Here is a 21,676-nt window from a genome sequence, read left to right on the forward strand (position 1 = left end):
CTTGCTCATATCTAAACAATATTATAAGATTACAGTGCTCACACTGTATTACAATTTACTATTTTATACCTTATAAATGATTAAAGAATGATTAAAACAAGAACCTTTTGGACACTCACCATTAAATAGTATTGCTTTAAGTTGTTACTGGCCCTTGCCATTATGTACTTCTCCTGTCCTTTAGGAAACTACCTACTTCTCTCTGTGCAGTTACGCAAATTATTTTTTGCTAAGGTCTAAGAACCTTTTCACTTCTGTTTGCAGCCTGGATTCCCATGAGTGTGAGTTTCTCAGTGGTATGCTATCATGGCACAGAGATGATATGATATTACAGGTCACAAACTGCTAAGTTGCACCAGAGCTTCTTTATGGTGTTTTAGGGACTTTAGGGCTCATTAAAGCTTTCCGTTTGACAATCTACTCGCCCATAGCATTCAGGAAAGTCCCAAATGGGCCCAGATAAATGAAATCTCACAGTTAGTGAAGCTTGTAAGGGGGAAAGTGGGGGGGGGGATGGGTACTAGAAAAAAGACTAGAAAGGTAGTCAATTGGTTGGTCCAAACCATTTGTACTGTATAATGAATAATCACTAGTTTGGCTAAAACAACATTAGATGAGACAAAAGCAGGTTAGTTACCTACAGAATGGATGAGATTTGGAAATGAGTCTTTTGCCATAATCAAGTATTAGTGAGAGCAAGACATTCTGCAAGATCTGAATTGTCATTTTTACCCAAATCAAAGACCCACCGAGGATTGTACAGGAAGAGGTTGAAAGGAGAAGGCTTCCCGATAAGAGGCGGAGGAGGGACATCCCCACTGAGCTGCCCACTTCCTCCTGCGGTTAATGGTGAATCCATGATTACCGCTAACGAGAGCAGAACAGCAGCGGTGCTGCCTAAATACGCAGATTCAGTCATGCTTTACTTTTCAGACTTAGTGAGAATAGACTTTACATGCATAAACAACGCTACTGTCAGGTAAAGGAGGCATCACAACCACTGTCTCACCGACAGCAACCCAAAGTGAATGGGCTGTTCAGACTCGATCGTACACTCTATGAGATGAGTAGCTTTCAGTGTAAATGACCAGAGCAGCTGTTGCTTTACTTGTCTAAGAAGAACGTGTGTCCTGGCAAATGGTACAGCTAATAAATGGGGAGGTTTCGCTTTGGAAGCGTTTGATAAATGAAGAATGGTGTGAAAGGGAAAAGCCCCATTCTATGTGTGTGTGTGTGTGTGTGTGTGTGTATGTATGTATGTGTGTGCGTGCGTGCGTGCGTGTGTGACGAAAGAAAAACAGAGAGAGAAGAGAAACTGAACTTCAGATCATTAGATTAATTCAATCCGCGACAGTTCGCAGTGTTTTTAACCCTTGAGGCAGGTAGCAGGCTACGTGCTGCGCGTTTTTACGTACACGTCCTTCTATAGGCTCTAGTCATCCAATTACAGGATCCAGCCTATTTAATCTGAATGAAGCAATGCTTTCGTAACAAGAACTACACCAGGCGCTCGGGTATTGTAATGTTATGTATTGCCTTTTTTTTAACAGGCTATCGGAGGATTGTCTGTGGCCATTGGTCTGTGTTTAATTGAACAGTCAGCATCTTCCGATTTTTTTTTTTTTGTTTGTTTTTTTGTTTTTGCTTTATGCACCTGTAACATGATTTAAGATGCCACCAGACTGATAAAAAAAAAAAAGATAGATCGTCTTTAGGGAAGCTCATTTACGATCCATGATCATGACCATGAGCGGTGTTCACACTGAAGCATCCGCGCCGCTCGACCTGAGAACGACAACAAGAGACATCACAGATCGGACTACAAGACAATCCAAAACACGAGATCGGACACCATCGGTCGAGGAGGTGGAGTGCTCTTCCAAAGGATCTCCTTCCCTTTCTCATGCGATTAAACCAGAAAACCGTGAAAGCAGCGATATTCATGAGCAGACTATCGTACAATCTAAGGTGAAGTGTGAGAGATTGACCGACAGTGATGGCAAGTCGCCGGAGACATCTACCTCAAAACTTCCGATAAGAAAGCGTCCTGTCCGTCCGGACCACAAACCTCTGGACCAGGCGGAAAGCACAGTAGGAGAGCCACCGGCCAAAGTTATAAAGACAGACTCGAGTCCTGGTCTTGCCAAAGCGCCCAAGTGCAGCGGGGTCCGCAATGGACTGGAGGCGGAGACGCAGCAGTTTGTTCCGAGCCCGGATCCCGGAGGCGCGCAAAGCATTATACAGCTAACGCCAGCAACCACCCATTGTGAGTCTTAACTGTTTTATAGAATCGTTCTCTAATTATTTTTTTATTTGCATTTGTAAACAGAATCGTGAGAACTGATAGACATGACAGGGTCTGCTGGAGATATGGACACAAATGATGTTAATTTAGTCTTCCCATTGTTCATACACAGGAAAAGCCTTATCGCATATGATATAATGCATCACACATTATGATATAAACTAGAACATACCTAAGTGCATGGAATATTTTAATCGTTGTGATGAACGCTATTTTTTTGTAGCGCGTTGTTCAGTGTAATACATTAAAGGTGATACATCATCACACTTGAACGTCTACGCTCCAGTTTGCGTACTTCCATCCCTGCGCTCGCCTGTGCGTATGTATGCGTGTGTGTGTGTGTGTGTTTCGTAAAGAAGCAGATTGCGCAGTCATGGTCAGTCCGACAAGTATATGTTGTCATTGTGAAACTTCTTTTCTGTAAATCGGAAGGAAGTCTTCGGTTTGCTTTGTAGACCCTTGCAGAGCATGTGGGTCAGCAGCTGATTTGTCAGTGAGAGCCTAACGGCTTCTGGGGAAAACAGTCCTGTCAGCGCTTTAGAGCAGTCTATTGCTGCGGTCGCTTAAATATCCGATCTGGGGAGATAGCCCAACTTGCTAGTCAACCAGTTTTACAATGCATTTCAGATCATTGTTCTTATATTCTGTTTCAAGGCAATGTTAGAGGCATATCTGTGGATTTTAATAGATCTTTTTCTTATTCATCATTATAGACAATCCATTCTGTCCACCTACTTTGTGTGGAAGTATATTTACCCCGCCTTACCTGTACGAGGAGAGGGATCGCCTGCGGCGTGAAGTAGATTTGGCAACACGCCAGGATGAAGATGGTGACACGTAAGGGTCCCTTTAAAGATTTTTGTCTTTTTAATTTTTAGGGTTAAAATGTAATAGAGTATAATATATCGTGAATGTGTCAACAAAATTGCCCAAAATTAAAATGTTTTTTTTTTTATCTTACTTGTTTATACCTTATATAAATACAATCTGATTTACTGTCTGACTGCATTTATATTGTTGGTATTGCAATATAAGTACTACCAAAGCTAGCTCTATAGGGAATCACGATTTTTCGCCATGATTTGATCCCCTGCCTGTTTCCAGCCACTAGCCAGCTCTTCTATATGTAATGAAAGCTACCAAATGGGGAGGGTAATGGCTTTCGCATATTTCATTTGAGACAGGTGATAGGGCATCGGGGCATTTGTGGCTCAGTGGTATATTTCCCCGCCTACCATGCGGAAGGCCCAGTCAATGTCTAAACCCCAGCCACTGGATAAAATGGGAGGGTTGTGTCAAGATGGGGATCTGCATCCAACAGTGCAACAAACTCAAAAAGGGCACTGCAACAAACTCTCTTTTAACCTAGTAAGAGTTATATTTAATATGGTGGAACATATATGAAGGTGTCACGGTGGCAGAGGTTACCATTATGGCCTCACTCCTCCAGGGTTAAGGGTTCGATTCCTGCCTCAGGTCTGTGTGCATGGACTTTACCTCCGGGTTACTCTAATTTCCTCCCACAGTCCAAATACATGCAGATTAGGCTAATTGAATGAATGAATGAATGAATATTTATGAGTCATCACTGTTATTACCATAGACTGTGTAAGAACTGGACAAAACCTCTGAGTTACCCACTGAATTTCCGAAGAGCAGTTTTGAAGATCAACTGGGGGAGCTCTGGTCATCATAATCCTGGCATCCTAATTCCACCTAAACCCTGGTTAATACATTAATGGGCATATGGTCGTATTGAAAGGAGCCTGGCTGTTGGTTGGAACACACCTACTAAACTCAGTTACTACAAACTACCTAGCTTAGCTTAAGCTCATCTTAAATGCTAAGGTGGCAATGGTAATTTATATGCTAACATTATTTTTCACTTGTTTGGACCGTGTCCTACACATCATGCCGTGTCCAACCCTTACATTTCTTGTGGTAAGTTAAACTATAATGATTCCACTTAGCTAATTGGCCAAAGTGATGCATAGCAGACAGCTTATGGTTGATACCTCCAATGCAGCTGTCACAGCTACACCCTAATTAAGAATAATTCAAATTTTAAAATAATTTTAACTGATGAGTTACACATAAATTTTGTTATGGGTGGAGAATCGTGCTATGAAGACCACAACATTGTTTTGTACCAGGATGCAAACGTTTATTTCTGGGGAAGTTTTAACATGGAGCTCAATGGGGATTGACTCACTTTTGGAGCCAGCTCCTAGTGGTCATTTGAGGAACTTAACATTTTTGCCACTCTCACGTTTAACTTATTTTTCAGAACTGGAGGTTTGCTCTGTGGTTTTGTGTTTGGGCAGAGAAAAACAGTAATTCTCTTACCATTTTTTTCAGTCTCTGAAATATTATAATACAAAAAACACAGCTTGTCACTTTTCAGAGCAAAACCAGAAAGTGCAAAGTCCTTTCTGTAAAAATACTTTTTATTGTGTAAACAGATGGGCTGTTATAGCACATTAGCACCCAACTATTGTGTCCTTCCATACATATTAGGTAAATGTCTCCTCAGGGAAAACTTAAAACATATCAACCACTATATGTTTTTTTTAATAATTTACATTTTATACATGACAAATTTGACAAATTGGCCACCTGTGTTTGGCCTCTCATCAAGATGCTAATTCCTTTTGACTACAGGAAGTGTCTGGAAGACAAATATAAAAAAAAAAAAAACCTGTGCTTGAAATCAATTGAATTTCATGGAATTCCACAGCTCTATTGTTAGTTCATGGGGCTTAGTTTATTTATTGGTAAACCTGTCTAACTGAACCACACTATAAGTATCTTTTATTGTATTATCTAAAATTTCTTTTAAAAACTTTTTGTCCTTTTGTCTGATCTTTATCGGAATTATATTAACTTTTTGTCATGGTTTAAAAATGGTATCAGTGTATTTCTGCCACTGTATCTCTACCACATTCTTTAGTCACATTATTTCCTGTAGGGAGGATACAGTGTTACCTCCTTTCTCATGTATTTCATCACATTGAATCTCTTTGGCATTAATGCACTAGGGGAAAATGATTGGAGAAAGCTAAAAGGTTTGATGCATTTTACATTAGACTCACTGGTACTGTAGGAAAAACAATGTCCTGTATTTTACTAAGTCTCTGTCTTTGTGTGAGAAGCAACTAAGTGTTTTTTAAATGAAAAGGTGGCAGTAAGTAACTTGCACAAGAAAGCTTTGATGGTGACTACAAAACAATTCTGTTAGTTACTCTGTACAATGGCATCTGCTAAATGCTGTGCATGTGTATAGAGACAGCTGAGGAAGGCCATGCTACAGATGAATACATCAAATGCTCAGTCATGCATGGACAAACACACCCTTACTGTAAGACCTAAACAACCACCCACATGATGCCAGCTATGAAAATGTCACTCTCAACTCATGTGAGTGAAACTTAGCTTTCCTAAATCGACACCTGCTTAATTGAAGTCCAAGTTTAGTCAACATGTGTTGCAACTTTTCATATAACTAAGCAAATCAGATTGAATGAGTGTACAAACTCAAAGGCAGAGATGAGTGAGAAGGGCACAGGAGTTTTGACCACAGGAATTTGTCGAGTGCTTACATTTCAGTTTGTGCTCTACATATTCAGTGTAAGTTGTATCTTTTTATTGCACAACCTTTGTTTTTTATGTTTTGCTCTTTTGACTGTTAAGCATAACCCTACCATCATATGCTAATGAATTAAGCTGGTAAATTGTGGTTTCTGGTATAACACAATTTCCTGGCTTGTATCGTCTTGTTACATCAGTAGCTGTACTGCAGCACACAAATCAACATGAAGCAAATAGACACACAGATACACACACATACACACACACCCCTTCTCTGTAATCTGCTTCTTTTAGGTTCTTACGTCAATGGGTGTTTCATCCTCTCACCTTGTTTTTTTCTCAGCGCTTTACAGACCCTCATTTTCGGGAAAGCCAGTGTGAGCGCGCGAGTCTGCGGTTTACTCAGGTGTCTCTCTCTCTCTCTCTCTCTCTCTTCTCTTTTTTTTTTAATATTTTTAAATGAATGGGCCAAAAACCCAAACATCCGCTCCCCACTTCCGCTTTCACTGCTTTCTCCCCTCTCTCTCTCTCTCTCTCTTTCTCTGTTTCTCTCTCTTTTTCTCTCTCTCTCTCTCTCTCTCTCTCGCTTTCTCCCTCCTTTTTTACAATTACTCATCTCAATTAAATTACTGAACCTCATATGCTTTAATTATTCTTTCAAATAATAATGATGATTATTAGTAGTAGTATCATCATCACTATCATCAGATGTGCTTTGATTTTGAATGCAGGTAGTCACTATCCAACAAACACTTCATGATAGAATAGCTTTATGTGTACACGTCTTGCATTAAACAAAGATGTCATTATGTACAGAATAATATAATTATTATGCATATTAATAAATATAGGTAGTTATATAATCATTATTACAATTGTTTAGTTGTCTTTGTTATATATACTACTGATTACCCCATTTACTCTTTATCAAGCCACTCTGATTCACAACACATGGATAAGTATGTGGGATGTTAATATTAACATGTATAATTGGCCATATGTTTTAAATTAAGTAGTTCTATAAAAAAAACGAGGGAGGTATTTAGTTACGTATCAGGTTGTGAGCTTAGACTGTATGGTTGTTACTTGAAGACTTGATTAGCTAGAGATTGATGCTACTGTCACTGCCATTGTATTTTTTTTATTGGTTAATTTAATTGAATATTTAGGAAATGATCTGTTGTCACATAGATGCCTCTAAAGACAAAAATGCCACCCACACATTTAGCAACCAAGAATGACAAACAGGAAGCAAAATAAATAAATAAATCAGATTTTTTAAGTATTGTTTTAAGAAAACTTAAAATGAATGATCCAAATCCTAAAGTTATCTAAGATGAGGAAAAAAACAACATCAATGCAGAAACCATGCAGCCACCGCAGCAAAGACTTTACCTAGTGTTGTGCACTTAGCGTTTGTTTACTCAGCACTTGTAGCAGGTAGGCTATCATTAGAGGGTTTGTTGGTGTTTCAGTGCCTGTTATATTCATGGACAGTACCACAGAACAACATTATTTAAATTCAGTGAAAAAAAAAGTTTACCTTGATTACGCTACACTGCTTTAAGCCATTGGGATATATTTCATCAATTGTTTTATGGTGGAAAAACCTCATGTAGAATGATGTGATTGATATGTTTATGAGCACAAAGGCCATTAAACTCTATTATGTGCTGTAATCCACAGAATATAATAAACATTAAAACATATTCCATTGTGACGGATGTCAAGATATACACTCCAGTTCTAAATGCCACAGTAAGAGAAATGCACAGTGTAGTGAGTTTGCAGTGCTATTGTTGTAATTTAAGGCACACAGTATGTATGAGGTATATATTTCGACATGTACCATCTTATCTGTTGTTGTTTTTTTTTGTGCACTATGGCTGCACTAAGCTCACACACCACAGCAAGCATTCAAGTAAGCTAAACGAAACAAATTCATTTACATGCAGCAGGTTGCAACATTCATTAGATGCACAATAATGGTTCAAGTTGCTGATGTATGTTTGATGTGCATAGGTCAGGTAGTTTCTGGCTCAAGAAAGGGGAATTTTAGGGACATATAGTAGCCAAACATACCTTACTGTTGTTTTTTTATTGTTATTTGTTTGCCTCATATTGAATCATCTCAACCAAAGGTAGCTTCACTTCTCTGCATGTATAGGAGTGACTTTTGCACTACTATCGCTGAAGTGTATCTGGTTTCATGTTTTTTTTCTAAGTTGGAACTTATAGCGAATAAAGTATTATACAGGTGTTTAAAGCAAGTCTAATCCTAGGTTTGCAGTTTTCTTTGCATTTACAGTATCTGTTGTCTGCCCATTATAAGTGCATGCTGCAAACAAACCAAAAAAACAAATCAAGACTTTGTTTTTTCTGACTTTGTGTTCTTCTCATTCCTTTGTACTTTTGTTGAAAGTCAGTCAGCTGTGCGTCTGGTTTCTGGTAAACAGTTCCACACAGTGCTTGGCTCAGTCTTTTTGTGCCATATTCAGCTTCCCTTCTGTCTTTGTTTACTGCCACAGCGGGCCATGCCACAAGGGATGTGAGGTTTGTGTGTCTCTGGCCTGTACAGGATGCCGCACATACGCAGCACTGGCTTTATCTGGGCTGCGGTCTAACTAACTCTCACTCACTTCCAGGAACCTAAAGTTTCATCTTTAGAGAACAGAGTCAGAGAGAGCATGAGATTGTGAGAATTAGTGGATCAGCAATGAAGAGTAAAGGCAAAACAGTTCTCTGTTAAATAAAGCCAAACTTCCAATGTACTTTATGCTGAAACAGAACAAGAGGTTACCATAACTGTTACCATAATTCCCTAAAACCTTATATAAGGGTGCATAGAACATGGATGTATAATTTCTTTATATGTGGCGCCAAGGGTCAAAACTCAAACTTTTTTTTCAGAAACATAGTAAGGACTAGAAGAACATAATATGAACTGATGTGATCTTTAACAACATGGCATGGAACTATCACGGTCATAGCACAAAAGGGTCGTTGTGAGTATTTAATTCACATAGCAGCAACGCAGTGATAACTCATTCAGACGACCATTCGATCTTTCCTGTCTGTGCCATGCTTATCGTCACTAAGATGTGTTAGTTATGTTGTTAACTGGTCAATGCCATTGTTACTACATCCTTATTAAGTTCTTCCTGTTTCTTGCTTTGATCACATCGACATGTCCCAAAAAACGGGGCATCTACACATAAAGGGAGACAATTCACCCCTTTTATTTAAATTCTACCCATCACCATCACCATTTCAAACACTTTTAGACCACTAAAGGAAAAGAAACATGAAGAAGTGCATCAGATGGCCAGGGGTCAGGGCCAGGGGTAGCTCAGTGGTTAAGGCATTGGACTACGGTTCGGAAGATCCCAGGTTCAAACCCCACAACCACCAAGTTGCCACTGTTGGGCCCTTGAGCAAGGCCCTTAACCCTCAACTGCTCAGATGTGTAATAAGATAAAAATGTAAGTCGCTCTGGATAAGAGCGTCTGCCAAATGACTAAATGTAAATGGCGGATCAGCCACTGCACATATCAGTTTTGCAAATGCATACATCCTGACAAAGATGAACAAATAATTGAACCTGCCTGATTAGTGATAACAAATCGTCTTAATCAGTATGATGAACATAAAATGAATAATACTTCTAAAATAAGTAAATCTGTGACAGAGATGGAGGACATGTCGTAATAACGTGTCAAGCAAGGTGAAGTCATTTATGGGAAATATATTAAGTCAAGAGAAAGCCAACACCTTTTTTGGCCTCTTCTGCTTTTCAAACTGAGAACCAGGGAACAGAGAATGTATGACATTGCATTTTTTTTCAGGCTATGTCTGTATGTCTGAGTCATGGCTAGTTAAAACAGTCATTCAGTCCAGCTTCCTCTTTCAGTTTGATTCCCACTGTAGCATTTGGAGTTCATATGCTGCTTTGACATAATAAACACAGAAAGAAAGACATATTTCAAGAACATAGATGGTTTTTGGATATGTGTACTGCCTTTGAAGTGATGTAATCACACAGACTAACTGTCATGTGGTAGTATGAAAGGTGACCAGCTAGTTGTTTCACATCATGTATGTTTTAAGATAACAGTACATCTATGCAATAAAAAAGAAAGAAGGGGAAAAGTGTGTGCTTATGTATCATTGATGGACGTACTATGTTATTCCCTGTATTGTGATAGCAGGGTGCTACTATCCTTTATTGTTGGGTACTTTGTGTGGAATGGCCAACATGAAGCAATCATGGCCCTATGCATGGCTTTGCATTTTCCATTTTAGGACTATGAGTCAGCTCTCCTTATCTCCCTGTGGATGTTTGCTCTGAAAGAGAAGTGTGAATTTTTCTACACTTGAAATTCCAAGTATTATTTTATGGAGATACTTACAACCTTAATAGACTAAAGGTTTACAGTGGAAATGACATTTTATTTCTTCTTTTATTTACACACTTACAGGAAGTGTGGTTTCAAAAAAATCCTGTTCTACTTCTATTTCCTGGTGTGGCACCCTATGCCCTTTAACCGTGGACCCTTATATTTGTTTTTTAATATAATGTATTTAGGTTAATACCATAACTTAAGCTTAGGAACCTCCCTTTTTTTTGGTCAAAATATTTATTTTCTTTTTTTTCAAGACAGTGAGACAGGTGTTAACTTTTGTCCAGGTATTATATAAAAAATAGTTCAAATGTTCATGGGAAACCTTGAGTGTCCCAGAAAGCTTATATAAATTACCATTAACTGTAATGGTTATTAATCAAACCAGACATAACACTGCCATTGTCCCAGATGTCAGGAAATGACCTCAAACAAAAGTAGCAGTTACTGGAAGTCTCACTAGCAAAAAGCACACAGAGAAAAAAAAAAGTTGCATCCTTCCATCATTTTCACACAGATGTACCTCTTGCTGCTTTACACACACAGAGAGGTGGAGGTTTTCTGTGAGATGATGGGAGATAAGGATTTCCCTGCATTTACTGAAGTTGGTTTCATATGTGGACACTGTGTACAAAATGACTCATGTAGGTTTATGTTTTTCACAAGCCATGAGTCACAGATTCAGGTGATGGATCACTATGCTAATCAGTCCATCTTTCTCCCAGCTGTCAAACCCACAAAGTCCAATATTAAAAGTAGTGTGTGTTTTGGGTATTTCAACATTTGCTTGTTAAGGAAATGTTTTTGGGGATGTTTATATATTATGTTATTGGAGGACTGAAGTTTGATTCATATGATCTTATCTTAAATTCAGTCATGGCTTAAGTAACATCTACATCTAACTCACTTTTGCATGTTAAACTTGAATATTTTACTTCAAAACACATGCACTGCTTGGCCCCTTTAGGTTCAGAAATGTTATGCCATGTCACAACATTTATTTCCATCCAGATCCATGCATTTATTTTTGTCTGAGACCTATTATTGATGATGGGAAAGTCGAACCACTTTGTAATGTTTTCTCCTGCACATCCCAAAATACTTTAATTAATGTTAAGGTCAAGACTGGTGACCAAATTATTTGTGAAAATGATTCCCAATGCCACTCACTTGTTCTGTATATCGCTTATCCTGTATAGGGTCACGGGTGGCCTGGAGCACATCCGAGGACACTGGGGGCACGGTGGGGGGAGGTTGGGGGGACTCCTGTGTGCAGGAATTTAACCCTCAACCCTGGAGGTGTGAAGGCACAGTGTTTACCACTATACCACAATCCCACTATGCTCCCAGAACCAATCTTTCACAAATTAAGTCCAATGAATAAGGGTATTTTTATCCTGGAATATGACTGTGCCATCCGGGAAGAAACAATCCATTGAGGTGTTCATTCAGTATATGCAGGTAGTCAGCTGACTTTGTTTTATTTCCACATGAGGTTGCTTAGCCAATATCTGCCCAATTGAAGCGACCCCAGATTAGAACGCTACCTCCAGAGGCTTGTACCATGGGCATAATGCATGAGGGGTGTATCACTTATACGGAATCATTTCTTACCCTGATGCACAAATCGCTTTCGAACAGGGTGAATCTGGACTCATCAGACCATGTGACCTTTTTAGAAGTAGAATAGTAGTAGTATAGAAGTAAATGCTTCTCGGATAGAAGCTCTTTTTTCTAATTAATCTTACTCACAAGTGGTTTTCTTATGACCACACAGCTGTTTAGTCCCAATCCGGTGAGTTCTTATCGCATTGCGTGTGGAAGTGCTTTTACTTTCACTACTAAACATAGCTGTAATTTCCACTGTCAATATTTCATGCCACATATTTTTCTATGTTTTAATAATGAGTTGGATAGTTCTTAAGATAATTCCAGTAGTTTTCTTCGCTGATGCAGGCCAATAATTCAACTCTCTTTGTCACGGTAACGTCTTTTCCATTACCACATGATTTAACTTCCCTCATGGTTGTTTAACAATATAAAGCTATTCACTGCATTAACGAAAGAATCGTTGCCAACTAAAATATATTAATTACTGCAGGAATTATCCAATCACGGGCTCTCATTTGCTTAGTGAAATCCTTTTTTCTAGGCAGGAACAAGCAATACAAATCGTTCCAATATGTAAACAGTTGACATTTTATAAGGTTAATATTTGCACTGACCCAAAATAGTATCAATATATGGAAATGTGCTTACATCTTTCACGTGTATTATATGTGTGTGATTGCAGGGCTCTACACATTGCTGTGGCACAGGAGAAAGTGACAGTAGTCCACTGGCTGATCCACATTTTGCATCAGGCACAAAGGGACCTGGACTTGTACAATAACCTAAGACAGGTAGGACTCATGCACTTAGACGTGCCTACAAAACAATAAACAACATAGTGACACTTACAGATAATATTTCACCTTGGGACGGTAGTAGAAAACAAGAGGAAGCACATGCTTTTCTGGTAAGTTATCAATCCCTGACTCAGTGCTACTTCACTTCTGTTTTTAAATAATCACCTCCATGAGCATGGTGTATAGTGTACACCAGTCTTCCTCTGTCTGGGAACTGCCTTTCCAACTTCCCACATTGCTCTATGCTTACGGCTCACACTCAGTGGAGTGTCCCCAAGCTTTCACATTCTGTTCTCCTCTCTCTCTCTCTATCTCTCTCTCTGTCTTTCTCTCTTGCTCTCTCTCTCTTGCTCTCTCTCTCTCTCACATTAAAGCAGCATTTCCACCATTCTCATCGTTTGAACTAGCCACTTGATGTTTACCCAAACCTCAGAAATCACCATACTTCATGATGAGGTTTCAGTCAGCATACACAATGCAAGCCAGTTACCAGAAGCTGCGCCTCAGTCGTGTCTGTGAACTGTCAATATGTCTTGTGTGATATCCTGTCTTCATTCACATCAGTTCCCCAAAACTGAACAACTGTGCATTCCATTTAAAAGCATGTATTTTATGTGTGCATGTATCAGAGATGTAGAAAACATCTATTTTACATTACCATCTGTCAAACTTCATACTAAAATATAGAGCAAGTATTTATTTTTAAAACTAAGTTCACCGTATTGATACATATGGGAGGATATTAGTAGTGTTTCTAGTATCTATTTTAGTTTTTCTTGCAACTTTTATAGCATCCGTATACTGGCATGACCATGACTTTACTGACATTTAAAATGCCTGATAAAGATTCTGATGACTATGGCTTGATGAGTGGAGACTCTATAGCTCTAGCAATAGCTATAACAAAGATACACAAAAAAGGGAAAAGGAAGCTTCTTTTTATTACTATGTTTTTCTCATGCAAATAAATGGTGCATAGATGATTTATGCAACAGATTTAGATGATCTAATTCTGTTGCATTTTGATTTCAGTCCAAACCTTTGAACATGAGTTGCAGGAGAATGTAAGCACTGTAAGCAAATGTGTGTTGTAAATGTGTGCTTAGGTTAAGCAGCTGCTGTGTGTGCGTGTCAGTGTGTGTGCATGAACTTAAGTATCCTCATTCCGAGAAGTCACATGATGCCCTTCACATTCTGGCTCTTTCTCAACATACCTTCTTGTTCACAGTGTAGAATAGGGGACTTCCCTTAATACATGTGTGTGTGCACATACACACACACAGTCTCTCTCTCTCTCTCTCTCTCTCTCTCTCTTTCTCTCTTTCTCTCTCTGGTTTCTCACTGAACTCTTGAATTATTATTATTATTATTATTATTATTATTATTATTATTATTATGAGTAGTATTAGTATTATTGTTTCAAAAGCATTAAGACTCCAACTTCTCATACTTACTTTATCTGTATGTATGTGCATTTGTGCACATTCTAATCAAAGAATACATTCAATACAGACTTCACAATCAACATTGATACGAGAGATTATATGGATATATCAAAAATTATACTGTACTTCGCCTCATACACGTTTTTTTAGTATTACTTTTAACATTTTGCCCAGTAACATTTCGCTCTGTCATAGTTTTATGCAGGAATTGCTCCTCTGTAAATATTTATTTCCACTTCGCACATTCCCTTATCCTTTGATAAATCCATTTTTAGTCCTGAGTGTAATTCTAAAGATACACAGCAGGGGAGAGGAAAGGGATTTTCCCTCTTCAATCCAAGTCTTCCATTCTCCCTCCCTTTTCGACTCATTTGCTTCCGACTTGCCCTCCCTTCTCTCTTTCATTCTTCCTGTTTCTATATTGGCTTTAAAGCTGGACTGTTGAATGTGTTGGACTGGTTTTGCAACTTTAGTTTTTCTTTTGTTAATGATAAGCTTATTATTTATATTTACACATGAGCAAATCAAGGGAGGAAACTCAAGGAGTGATTTTTTTTCTAAGGCTTATGCTGTTTTATGAGTATGGATTTCTATGTTTGCACAATTAGATAAATTGTGAATGTATGTTCATACACATACACAGATTGACGCTGATGATACAGAACTATTTCTCAGTTATTGGATCATTTCCACAGGAAGGGAGAGCCACAGGCATTGTGACACCAGAGGAATTTTTTATTCTGTTACTGTACTTACCCTTTTCCCTGTCTGATCTTTTCCCCTTTTTTAGCTTAAGGTGAGTCAGCCTGAAGCCAATTTTTCCTGAGTTGATTTACACGTGATTAAGAGTTAGAGAGGAATAGTCAAATCATTTTTTTATTGTTCACCCAGTGAGCCTTCCTATTATGAAAGAACAAGACAGACCTGTCAATACAAAAGACACAAGATAATAGAAGGGTGACTTGTATTATGACTATGCATGTGTTTGTGTGTGCATACATACACATTCATATGTATCTTACTGTGTAGTTTAACAGAAATGTATGTATGCATCAAATATTTGTGTGGGTGAATGCCTATGTGTATTTAAGACTGTCTGTGCCTTATCTTGTTGGTAATATTCTATGGCATTGACCTTTAACCTGTTGTACAAGTTCTAAATGAGAGGTTGTACTGATGGGAATGTAGCAGGATATGATTCATATTTACGGTCTTAATAACACAGCATGGTCAGTTCTCATTGTAATCATCTGCAGTAAAGTTGCTGTCACAGTATTGTGTGTATATTTGTATGCAGTTAAAGTGAAGGTGGAAATACAGTCTATGTCCTTCCTTTTTGTCTGTGACTTTGCTAAATGTTGTTTCTCCTCTTTTTGTCTTTAGACTCCTCTCCACTTGGCAGTCATAACACATCAGCCTGGTGTGGTGGAGGCTTTTCTTAAGGGAGGAGCGGACCCTGGAGCTCTGGACCGTAATGGACAAACAGCATTGCATCTCTGCTGTGAACAACAACAGGATGCTTGTCTCCGTGTAATACTTTCCCACTTCTCCCAATTATTGTGCTGCCCTTCAGGCTGCCTGAACAGCAAGAACTTTGAAGGTGATTGCTAGGTTTGACTCAATCAGGTCAAATGCAGTGCCAAAGGAAGCTTACTTTAAAGTGTCTTAATTGACTAATTGTGTGAAAATGTGTATGTGTCTTGACCTGTGATAGACTGAGGCCCCATTCAAGGGGGGTATATTCCTTCCTAGTGCCGAGTGTTGCTGGGATAGGCTCCAAATCCAGCATAACTCTGGCAAGGATAAAGCTGTTAAATACGGAAACCAGTAAGGACACAATTAAATGCTCTCGACAGCTTCTGACAGGATAAAAAATAGCACTTTCCCTCAATTCTGTTATGATGCCTTCTAATGAAGCATGAGGTGAAAAAAAGGTTGACCCCACATGGCATTGATTTACCTTCTCAGCTGGTAACTGTTGTAAGATAAAGGAAAGTTATCTAATAGGTTGGAACTGCCAACGACCAAACAGGGAGAAAGTTACTATGGAGTTGGTCCCCACTTGATTGCTTTTACATACTCTTAGGGAGGCGTTTCACTATTGGAGCCTGGCTGTGGGGATTTGGCCATTTTGCCATAAGTGAATTATTGAGGTCAAGCACTGAGGATGGATGAGGCCTCTGTGAACTTGGTCTTGCAATTTAATGGTGTTAAGGGGGGTTGAGGTCATAGATCTCTGCAGGACATTCAAAATCTTTCCTACCTCAGCAAACCATTATGGATGGTTTGATTATATTGATGGTACTGTATCATTTTATGCACAGGGGCATTCTGATGCATTCTGATAAAATATTTTTGGGCTCCCTATTGCCAATGAACAAATAGTGCCCACTATTGTTATAGCACTTTGATAAAGACTCATCTATAGATTAGGTGTCCACATACCTTTGGCCTTGTGTATTTCTTAATTACATCTTGTTGATATAGCCCTATGTAGAGCCAGGGGTAGCTCAGTGGTTGAGGCATTGGACTACGGTTCGGAAGATCCTAGGTTCAAACCCCACAACCACCAAGTTGCCACTGTTGGGCCCTTGAGCAAGGCCCTTAACCCTCAACTGCTCAGATGTGTAATGAGATAAAAATGTAAGTTGCTCTGGATAAGAGCATATGCCTAAATGTATGGCCCATATTTTTCTATGACAATATTAATGATTCTAAAATATACATTCTAAGCATGATAAGATAACATTTAAACAGGCATGGATTTCAGGAAATAACAAAGAAGCATCCTTATATTTTAGGTGCTTTTATCTACCACCTGGTTTGTTTTTAGTGTATATAGAGCTTTTCCATTCCTAACCCATGTGCCTAATCATGACTGATGTAATAGAGCCTTGTGTGAAAAGAGGTAAATGAAAGGTGAATCAATTGTATGTATTTTTTACACATTCTTTTTTCTTTTTTCTTTTCGGGTATTGTGGTCTGTGACCCACCTCAAAGGTCAAGGGTTCAATTCCCACCCATGTGTGTGTGGAGTTTGCAATAACCTGGTAGGTTTCCTCTGGGTGCCAATTTACTTTTGCAGTTACATTTGATCATTTGGCAGATGCCCTTATCCAGAGCGAGTTACATTTTATTTTATTTTTATTTATTTTATTTTATTTTTTACATATGAGCAATTGAGGGTTAAGGGCCTTGCTCAAGGGCCCAACAGTGTCAACTTCGTGGTGCCACTTTGAACATGAGACCTTCTGATACATAGTCCAATGCCTTAACTACTGAGCCACTCTTGACCCACTTTGCAAAGACATTCCCCACAGTGTGTCAGGTTGCCCTTGTGTGGCTGTGCCCTGCAATAGATTTGCACCCCATTCAGGGTGTACCTTGCCTCATGCCCCAAGTCCCCTGCAATAGGCAACAGGCAGTCCGTGGCCCTATACAGGATAATTGAGAATGAATGAGTGAGTAAGTGAGTGGTATTTTTTCAAACTGTGCAAATGCAAGTTTAAGTAGGTTGTAAAAATCATTTATGTTTTAATAAAGCTGTTTGTAATATATTACAATGTATTCATTTTAGGCTTAACACCACTTCACCTAGCTGTTCAAGATGGAAATAAGAAGATGGCAAAAATGTTACTAGACAGTGGAGCTGACATTAATGCTGTAGTGAGTCAAATCTAATCTCTATCCTACCTCTTTCTCTACCAGCACACATTTTCTTTTTCGTCATGGGCATATTATACGTATCTACATAATTTTTTTCAGTATTAGTAGCTTTTGGGTTATGGTACCAGTATTATTATTTTAAAGGTGTATATGTGTGTTCACATATGTGCTGTCCTTTTCAATTCAGGATGATAAGAGTGGTCGCAGCCCATTGATTCATGCTGTGGAGAAAGGTTGTATGGAGATGATCAACTTCCTTGTTGAGGTGTGGTTCTGTTTCTTTGTCTGTTTTTTCTTTTATTTGCTTTCTGTGTTTTCAGTTGTATTTCCTCAAAAGCTTATGACTCAAATATTAGCTTGGCATTTTACCGTCACATTCCAGTGAAGTCTAACAGTCACAACCTTCACTCTCTCTTTAATATATCTGACCTGTATTGTATAACTCCTTAAATGTTTAATTTACAAACTGTTATCGATGTTGCTGTACAAGATAGTAATATAAAATCCAAATCCAAGAAGATTAAGTAGAACAAGTTGAATTGTGTATTATGTTAATATTTTAAATTGTTGATCAGACATTTACTGCCCTGACTACTTAAAAAAATGACTGTACTCTTTCTATTTTGTTCTCTTTCTCAGAATGGCTGCAATGTAAACTTACAGTCATACAGTGGAAATACAGCCCTTCACATTGCATGTGGTCGTGGAGAGGTAGATGCTGTCAGAGTCCTACTGAAAAACGGAGCAGACAGCAGCCTAAAGAATTACCATAATGACACAGCTGTTATGGTGGCCAAGAACAAGAAGGTACTAAAGATAGTGGAAATTAAGATAAAATGCTGGCAATGGTATTTATGTAGAAAAAGTTACATTAATTTAGGATTTTAATTTAGAACTAAGGATTACTCTATGTTATAATATTAATCATAAGCAAATAAATAATTTTTATTTTTCACAACTGTATATATTTGTGTGTTGTCTAACTGGAAAAATTAATTGTGCAATATGCCATTGGGATGTTAATGCTGCCCATTAGTGGTGAATACCCGTACTTACATGTATGTAGCTTCCTTTCTGTACGTATATGTGAGGCTTTGTAGAATTCCAAAAATATAAAACAGCACATTAATTATGATATAATTGGATAAACAGCACAGATTATTATATTATTAATTATTAAATCGTTTGTTCAGGTGTCTGATGTTTTACGTGGAAAGCCTATACGAACCCACAGTCTGAAAACTCAGAACAGCTTCAATGGTAAGACATGCAATACAAATGTGTGTGTGTGTGTGTGTGTGTGTATATATATATATATATATATATATAAATATATATATATATATATATATATATATATATATATATATATATATATATACTTTATTTATTTATTTATTTATTTTAAACGAAGCTTGCTGGAATTTCTTTCTCAGCAAAATTTACACCCTAACTACTGTACATCTCAAAAATACCCCAAACAGAAGACCAGATAATGCAGGACAATTCATTATATTCCCTGATACATGCTCAAATAAACAAATATTGTCATAGAACATGACAATGTGTTATAAGAACACACTAGAAACTGCAGTTTCTATAACAAAGCATGTATTTACAAGTATAAATGTTTAAATAGATGACTTATATGTGACTTCATTCATATGAAGACCAATAAATGGGATTGTATGACTTTACCCACTTTTTCACCTACATTGCTGAAAATACACCTGACTTACACACTTAAAAAAACATCCCTATAACAATGTAAACACTAACCACTTTATTAACAGTGAAAGATTTTGAACAGATGTTTTGTTTTGCTTTGTAAGAATTGTGAGCCGAACCTACCCAACTTCGGAAAGCCCCAAGCTTTTATAGTTTTCCAGAAAAGAAACTGTCAGTCAAACAAGAGGAACAAGCAATACAACCAGTAATGAACAGCATGGCGTCATATTTAAAAGGGCATATTTTGCTGTCGTCTGCTCAAATCAAACAGGCACTTTACCCCTCATTGACATAAAATTTTTAATTGTTATGTACTTTTATAACTCCAACATTTATGACTTCAACTTGTTGCTTCTTGTCATTTAAACTTGAATGGATAATCTAATAGTACAAGATCTAAATGGCACACACTGAGTCTGTATAAACAGCTCTATAGGGCTTACTTAAATTATACAACAGCTTTCACCTTGCTATACGAATTTGTATTAAACTAATACAACACTTTAATAAACTGGTCTTATAGATACCTTATGACTTATGTGGCTAAAGAAAATTTTCAATTCTTTCAGGTACGCCATCTCCAAACAACTTAAGCCTTTCTCCACGGGCTACTCCTAATCCTCAGCGCAGTGCATCTCTTTCCCCAACAGTTCTACACACACACTCACCAAACAGTCAATCTGGTGAAAGCAGATCAGCGAATCTGTCACCAATGGACATGCAAGAAGCAGAGGATTTACAAATGACATCCAGGACAATTCATGATATGGTAGCAGTGAACAATATGGTGTCCATTCATTCTCTTCCTTTTTTTCAATCACACCCATATGACACACTCATGCCTTCTGGTCCTCACATGCATTTAATGTCAGGTCACTCTCCTTACTATTCAAATGTTGTACAAAGACATATCTATCCCACAGATACACAGTTTATACTCATTCCAACCAGGAACGGGCCACCTGTCTCTCGTCGATCACCATCCCAGCCTTCTGGTATGCAGTCACGGCCCTCCAGCCATAACAGTGATCAATCTGACATATCTAACTTAAGTGCAAGCACTGGGGAAAAGACATAAGTCAAATGTGAATTGTTTATACTTGCACATGTTTTACTGAACATTGGATTAGGAGTGCGGATAGATGTGGCGGGCCCATCTTCCTTTTTTTTTTTTTTTTATAATGTAGCCTAAAATTTATAATCAGATATATTATTGTGTTAATGGCATATGATTTGTTATGGCTGTAAAATCTCATTCTAACGTAGAAGAAAAATAAAGTTTCCTTTAAAGATATATTTTTGTAAACTATACTGCAATATAATGCAATATAAAATATCCTAATATAATGCAATATTAGGAAGCACTGAAACCCCTCATATTTATATGTTTTATATATATATATATATATAGTGTGTGTGTATGTGTGTGTGTGTATATATATATATATACACACACACAGGGGTAGCTCAGTGGTTAAGGCATTGGACTACAGTTCAGAAGGTCCCAGGTTCAAACCCCACAACCACCAAGTTGCCACTGTTGGGGCCCTTGAGCAAGGCCCTCAACTGCTCAGATGTGTAATAAGATAAAAATGTAAGTCGCTCTGGATAAGAGCATCTGCCAAATGCCGAAATGTAAATTTGACATAATACAGATCATAAGGTTTTGCAAAAACTTGAGTACATGTCAGCTCAAGTGCACACCATCATATAAGTAAAAAGGGGACATCACAAATATCCACTGTCTTTCAATTTGCTGTCATTTAAACAACTTAATATTTATAAGGTAAACTGCTGTATTAAATTATTAATTAATTTAAAAGATTTTCAGACTTTGGGACCCCAACTATATGTTCCCTAGGTGTAGAATCAACTGACTATATGACAGTTTAAGCAACTTAACTGTGGAAGTGGCTTATGTTCATGGTGTTGTTATGAAATGTGAAAGAAATGTGCATTGTGCATTGTGCATGTGTTTATACACATTATATTTATATATATAAATATGTTTTCTGTTCCTCAGTTGTACTTTTTTTGGACTTATTTCTTATCTACTCTATTACTCTGGTTGATTATGAAATACCCAAATCATAATCTGAATTTTATAGATCTATGTTTTTAGTGGAGTATGTGTAG

The 21,676-nt window shown here is 37.9% G+C and overlaps 1 protein-coding gene across 1 annotated transcript; it reads left to right on the forward strand.

The window, feature by feature from the left end:
- Positions 1-901: 901 nt before the first annotated feature.
- bcl3 (BCL3 transcription coactivator) lies at positions 902-21,558 on the forward strand. The gene is made up of 9 exons (XM_053494641.1): positions 902-2,266; positions 3,019-3,142; positions 12,587-12,695; positions 15,530-15,746; positions 17,724-17,812; positions 18,000-18,077; positions 18,452-18,619; positions 19,006-19,072; positions 20,110-21,558. The coding sequence occupies exons 1-9, from the start codon at positions 1,735-1,737 to the stop codon at positions 20,616-20,618; spliced, it is 1,893 nt and encodes a 630-aa protein (XP_053350616.1). The 5' UTR covers positions 902-1,734; the 3' UTR covers positions 20,619-21,558.
- The last annotated feature ends 118 nt before the right edge of the window (positions 21,559-21,676 follow it).

Source organism: Clarias gariepinus, chromosome 4 (genome assembly GCF_024256425.1).
Source record: "Clarias gariepinus isolate MV-2021 ecotype Netherlands chromosome 4, CGAR_prim_01v2, whole genome shotgun sequence".
In the NCBI taxonomy this organism is placed as follows: Eukaryota; Metazoa; Chordata; class Actinopteri; order Siluriformes; family Clariidae; genus Clarias; species Clarias gariepinus.